The sequence below is a fragment of the Lampetra fluviatilis genome, chromosome 3 (assembly GCF_964198595.1).
Source record: "Lampetra fluviatilis chromosome 3, kcLamFluv1.1, whole genome shotgun sequence".
Lineage (NCBI taxonomy): Eukaryota > Metazoa > Chordata > Hyperoartia > Petromyzontiformes > Petromyzontidae > Lampetra > Lampetra fluviatilis.
In genome coordinates this window covers 29717236-29724048 of record NC_136277.1, presented here as the reverse complement: position 1 = coordinate 29724048, position 6813 = coordinate 29717236, and the positions used below count along the sequence as shown (strand labels likewise).

Sequence of the window (6813 nt, the reverse complement as noted above, 5' to 3'; positions counted from 1 at the left end):
TGGCCATTCCATTGCTGATGTCTGCCAACTCGGGTTTCAAATTGTTATGCAAATAAATAAAGAGCATGGGTGAACATGATGTCTTGGCAGCTTTGTCAGGACATCACACGCTCACATTCATAGGAATGATTAGATGATCCAGTACGTTTATTGTTTGGAAATAATATTCTTAGGGTTAGAAGGATTGCCCCGTGATTGGATTCGGTGGACTCGGGGAGATCCCAAGACACAAAGGCTGGAGATAATATCAAAGAACTGTCTATTAAGAGAGGACAATAGATGACACATACAACGTTGTAGCGTTTATTTATTTATTTTTGCATGACAAGTTTTATTTCAAACAGTGCTAGCACCATGATTTTACGTAAAGTACAGTGCAAAATAGTATGTCAGGAATACAAAAAACATCTTTTAAAGAATTGCTTTGCGGATGCAATATACGCGTGTGAATGCAAAAGATTATTGGTGTTTGATAAAACTAAAACTAAAATATCCAGAGTAGATTGATAACAAGGCCTCAAGTATGTGAACGGTAAGTTTTAAAAAATGTAAAAAATGTTTAGTTGATTAAAATGATAAATGATGGTTGACATAAAAGTTTACTTATTTTTTAAACATCATCACTGGCATGAATATCACCAGATTAAAGTCATTACATTTAATTTGCTTGCCATAATTACTTCAAAAGTGTGCATATATGTTTTTAAATACAAACCAATTAGGCCGTTGCAGTTACATAATTTAAATAAATGAAACATTATCTGTACGGGAATTAAAGCACACGGACAGAATAATTGCATTCTGTTGAAAAACACAGATTCCAAAAAGACATGTAATTTACAACGTCCTCATAGACACTATGACCAAGCATTTAAATGGCTGAATAGCACCAAAATATAAGTGGCCCTAAGGCTGATGATATTCACCTATAGAACAGAAGTTGGGAACCTATTGCCCTGCGTATTGAATAGTACCAGTGAATGTATTTCACGTGGCCAGGCCTACCACTGCGCAAAGGCCGCACAAACAATAATTATCCACCACTCCAAGGATTTTAGCCACACTAATCGGATGCTAGAGGGGCATATTTTTGACCCGGAAAAAGCAACAAGTTTCTATGCTTAGGTTTTTTCGGTAAAGTCACGTAGGTACAAAAAAAATTAAAATTAATAAAAGTAAAAAAAAATCAAGACGTTTCGGAGGCAACACAAGCTTCCGTCTTCATACAGCTATTGATACAGCTATCGTGCTGTGACGGTTCCACCTGAAGACGGAGGCTTGTGTTGCCTCCGAAACGTCGTGATTTTTATTTTATTTTTATTTTACTTTTATTAATTTTAATTTTTTTACCTACGTGACTTTACCGAAAAAAACCTAAGAATATGATCCTTGCATTCACGAAAGCTTCAAATCTAGAACAGGTTTCTAGTTTTAGCACGTTCAGCCGCTCTGTTGTCTTTCAAGATGTGCCGTGCAGACACATTCGATGCATACAGTCCCAGCTGTTTGGTGCCAACTAATGTGCGGGCCCACCAAATGAGTTTGAAAGTCCTACTCTTAGTTTTTTGGGTAAAGTCACGTAGGTAAAAAAAATGAAATTAAAATTTTAATTTTAAATGAAATAAAAATTTAAATTTCATTTTTTTTACCTACGTGACTTTACCGAAAAAACCAAGAGTTTGAATCCTTGCAGTCACGAAAGCTTCAAATCTAGAATTTGAAAGTCCTATTCGGCTCGCAGTAAGGACACAGTTCCACAATTCTCTGCTATAGAATGATTCTTGTTTAGGATATATAATTCCACTTGATCAGTGCTGGCCTGCCAGCGTCTTGCACAGCACACATCACATTCATGTCTACAAACGAAACAGTACCTTTGTACCATTTGTGCAATAGATGAACCTTCCCACCCCCCCCCGCGCCCACCAAAATAACAACCCCAAAACAGTAGCACAACGAATTATACATTATGTGCATAGCTTTTGCATTGACATATTTAAAAAGATTAAAGCGATTATAAGGTAATTAAAATGGTGACGAACAGAAAAACAAACGTGATGAGCAAAATAAAACAAATTTCAGTCATACTCTGCATGAAAGGCATTTGTTCACATATTTTACAAATTGCTATATTTTAGTTTCTCCTCACTTGGCAGTATTCTGGTCCCTGCGATGTATGCATACATGCCCTAAGTATGAGCATGTTGTGTGTCTTGCATAGGTGCTAGCTAACAACACTTGCTCCAAGTCTCTGTAGCCCACACGGGGGATCTTTGTATGGGTGGATCAGTGGCGTCGTGGTGATTGCACTACGCTACGTACTCGGCAACCCGAGTTTGATTCCAGTCCATGGCCAGTATCAGTGGTGAATATCTAAAGCAATCCCCCCCCCCCCCCTTAGTACATGAGCATATGACGTGATGCGCAAACATCACAGGGGGAGACAAAGACGGTCAGGTGTTGTTCTGACCACACAATCCTCCATTGCACTAACAGCACTTGCCCCAAATAGCCTATGTACGCTGTGTGAGGAACCTTTGTTTGTTTGTGGACGAGTGTATACACAGACACGTGTGCACGTCACTTATCTCCTTCAAGGCCACAAATGTTACCGCAGTCTTGACATCAACGCCTCCGGTCTGTGCTTCCCAGCAAAAAAAATTGAGTAACCGCCACCAATGGGCCTGAAGAGATAGCGACAATATTAAGGTGCAGCAAAAACGACAGAGCACTAAGCTCGGCACCCACCTCGGAAATCAAACGTCCCTGAGACCACCACACGGGAGAACTTTGACCTTCGAGAACAGTGAAGCGGCTCGGGAAGAGCGATCGTGTCTGTGTTTCGGATTTGGTGGTGGCGAATCGTGGGCTCCGGCCTTCGAGCAGGGAAACAAACTCAGCCCCAGGTGGTGTCAACTCGATACTCTGAATCGCAAAATGGTCAAGATTCGTCAATCAGGCTGTGTGGCCTTAAATGGGAACTCTATAATAGGGCGATGTTTTGGACAATGGACCTTCGTCATAGCGCGTAAAACATGGCACAGGTTCTATGAAGAAGGACCATCGCCTGAAGCATTACCCATTATTTATTTGTTCCTTTTAGGGCAACAGTGTTATTGACGAATGTGTTTAGGTTTTTTTTTTATTGCATTTGTGCTTCTGTACCACCAAATAATTTTGTTAATTCAATAATTGGAATTTGTAGGAAGTGGCCTCAGAGCGTTTCCCCCAGCAGATTGGCCCCACTAATCGATGCAGCTTCCTCAAGAGTTCCCATCTGGTGTAAATCCAGCACCGGTGCATTCTTAATCCTTGTTCCTGCTTCTAATTACTGTAGTTAATTAAACTCCTTCCTGCATTGGGGGTGTAATGAGTCGATGAATCATGCAGATTCAGGGCATGATTTGAATCAAGAAGGTATAATTTTTGTATCTCGTTTTTTACGGTCTCGTTTGTATTGTTTTTCAATTATAATTTTTATGACGTTTGTAGAGTTTTGTTCACACCATTTGCCGAATTGAGATATTAGATTATAATTTCAAGGTAATTAGCATAAACCAAATGAACATTAATTCTTATGTGCACAATTTCTCATGGAACGTGAGCCTTAGGAATCGATACTAATCTATGTAGTTTCACTCCCATAATCCACACGTTTCGCATGAGAATTATTATGCTCACAGCAAGCACCCTCTCTCCTCTCAGACTAAAGTTACAATGTCACCAGCTGTTGGATTTTTTTAAAGCCAGACTGGTGACTGGCCAATGTCTCGGTTGTCACAGTTTTTCAGCTTCACGTTATTCATCTTGTGTTTTGACAGATTATAAACTGTTCTATTTGATGTTATCTTTCTCGTCTGGTATGCAGGATGCCGTCAGTTCAATCCCGACCCTGGCGCCTGCTGTATTTTTTGAGTTTTACGTGTTCTCACTGTGGTCGCGTGGATTTTCTTCTCTGGGTCCTCTGTTTTTTCACTCCACATTTAGAAACATGCATTTAGATTTTTTTGACTGATATAAATTTGCACATAAGCCACTTCGTTGAGCTATCATTTGGGACCAGGTTGCTTCTGAAAAAGAACAAATAGCTCAATGGGCATTACCTCGTAAAATAAAAATAGTTTATTTGCTACTTATTCATTTATTTTCAGTAATATGCTTACCTTAACGATACTTTACACTCCTAGCGGGGGTTGTTGTTGTATATGTCTGAGCCGCCCCCTACGAGACATCTATGGCAAAAAGGAGTTTCATAGCTCATCGGATTTCTCCAGGATAAATAAAGATTCTGATTATATTTTGACGGGAATAGTTAGTTTGTGTCATCGCTAAAAACAAAACCCAAATAACACCCGGTATGATATAAGGGAGCCACTGGAACTGTTTTAAAATCTGGATTTAAAATTAATTTCTCGAGAACTGCATTTTGTGTTTAGTATTGTTGTCCCGCCCCCGCACCTCCGATTAGTGCGGTCGGCTAACGTACGGTGCGAAAGAAGTTCAACGTACGTACTCACTGCTAGCACGCTCGCCGTAGTTCGTTGTTGAAATTAACAGCTAGACTGCGAGGATGCACCGTGGAGGAATGGGCTTGGCTTCTGTGGTTGTCTTAATCTGTCGGCAGAAGAGGCTGCATCGTGCATGACAAGCAGGTGGCATTGCTTTAAACCTACGAATAATATTCCGGGTGCAGTGAAATCCGCCCACACCGGGTTTTTTTTTTGCTCTATGGAAAAATTAAATGAACTCAAACGTGTATTTAGACACTGAGGAAACAATTAAATGTTACATGCTGGTGCACACTAATATTCTTTGTTTGGCCCCCTTCCATCGAGGGTCACTGTTGATTAATGTTACGAGCTTTGAGACCACAATGATATTAGGCAGATTCCGCTGAAAATTAATTAATGGTATCACTGTATGTTGTGTTTCAGCAATAAGCAGTGTTTTTTTTTAAAGCAAACCAATTTATTTCGCCTGATTGTTATAGACTTGAAAAACAAACTCAATGTGACGGTTTAAAAAAAAAGAGGTCATCGTTGTTTGAATGCAAATGAATACCTACCAAACCGTGAAATAAATATGGTGCATTGTTCCACTGCATTTATCATATAATGGATATGCAAAGCAATGTCTGGATGTGCACAAACTGTTAATAAACACTTCTGAGGTTGCTTTTATGATTGCTTACTGCTAACGCTCTTTGCAATTGACGACAATGCATCGGTGCACTTGTATAATCGTGAAGCTATAAAAAAAACAATAAAACAGCTTGCCAGTACGATTAGAGTACACACCATACGGTGTGCTCTTTTGTACGCAATATGTTTGTGATGATTGCCAAATCCCGACGATGTAAATTCAAAGGTCCCCCATGTGTACAACGCGATGTGCACCCGTGTGGCGGCACTGCCTGACTGTGCGCCTTCCTTCCAGCGTGACGAGCGGCGTTCCGCAACGAGCAGCCATCCAATGGAATTGATCGACTTTTGACTAAATCGATTGATCGATTCAAACTAACATCTCAACCGGCAGCGAATAGCGAGTGCCGGTGGACTGTGAGTGAGCGGCTCGCTTGTGGAGGAGGAGGTTTGCATGCAATGTGTCCAGAGGTCTCATTTCCAATTTATCCGAACGTCCAGGAGCACTAGTAAGAAGGCCCTCTGCGGGCCAGCGATCGTTCGTTTGATAAGATTACCGAATTTGACTATCGACTGCGTTGGTAGTCACATCATCATCATCATCGAACCGATATTTAATTGCAAAAAGTCAAGTTGAAAAATTAACAACAAATTGGCCAACACTAGCTTAGGAGATGCTTGTGTACATGCTGATGGAGGACACGTAGATTTTGATACGTACACACACACTGCTCCATCATCATCACCACCACCACCACCACCGGTGTCAAACCGTGCCCATTGCCACCCTCGGGGAGGGCTCCCCGCCGGCGTCTCCGTGCGGGCCGGCGACCGCGAACCGGCGGCACGTCCTGCAGCACTCAGAGCGCCCGCCCGGCACGACGCAGCCCCCGGTGGTCGCGAGCAGCCCGCAGTACACGGGCGGCATCGTGTCCTCGTGGCACGCGGACTCTGCGCACAAAACGTCCCGTTACGCGGGGCCCGTTGAAAGTTCACATTTTTATTACGCCCTTTTATTTTTCGATCTAAAGCTTTCGTGACTGCAGGGATTCATGTTCTTGGTTCTTTCGGTAAAGTCACGTAGAAGGGAAATAATGGAAATTAAACGTTACAAAAATTCTCACGACGTTTCGGCCACAACGCAAGCAGCCGTTCTCAGGTGAAGAACAGAGCTATCGGAAAGACAGCATCCTCATGAACACTGCTAAGCTTGGCAGCGTTTTAAAAAAAAAGTATTTTTAAATATTACTTGTTTTTGAAGGACGGGAATACCGTACACACTTTCCTGGTTTTTCATTTTTGGGCTAGCCATTGAACTCTTGGGCTGGCCATCGAACAAAGGCGGTTGCCGCATCGCGCGCTTTCAGATGCGCTTCTGCGGCCGTCTGGAGCGCTCTTCCTTCCGATATTAGGAAGCCATTGCGGAGCTGTGCACTTTAAAACCTCGTTTGAAAACTAATTTCTCTAGAACTGCTTTTTGTGTTTACTTTGTTGTCCTTCCCATCCACCTACGACAAGCGTGATCGGCTACGTACGGCGCGAAAGAAGTTCAACATACATGCGTACTGTACGGACAATGGGGTTGCCACCTCGAAAAGTACAAAAGAGATGTCATGGGAAAGAGAATAACGCACGACACCGGAAGATGGAAGAACGACATGCCAGTGCATTG

The 6813-nt window shown here is 42.0% G+C and overlaps 1 protein-coding gene across 1 annotated transcript in view; it reads right to left on the bottom strand.

The window, feature by feature from the left end:
• Window positions 1–290: 290 nt before the first annotated feature.
• The window catches only part of LOC144930983 (A disintegrin and metalloproteinase with thrombospondin motifs 7-like), a 92185-nt gene continuing 85662 nt past the window's right edge, over window positions 291–6813 (bottom strand). Inside the window, exon 24 of the mRNA XM_078854815.1 lies at window positions 291–6092. Within this exon, the coding sequence (XP_078710941.1) occupies window positions 5908–6092 (185 nt within the window). The 3' untranslated portion in view covers window positions 291–5907. The remainder of the gene's footprint in view (window positions 6093–6813) is intronic.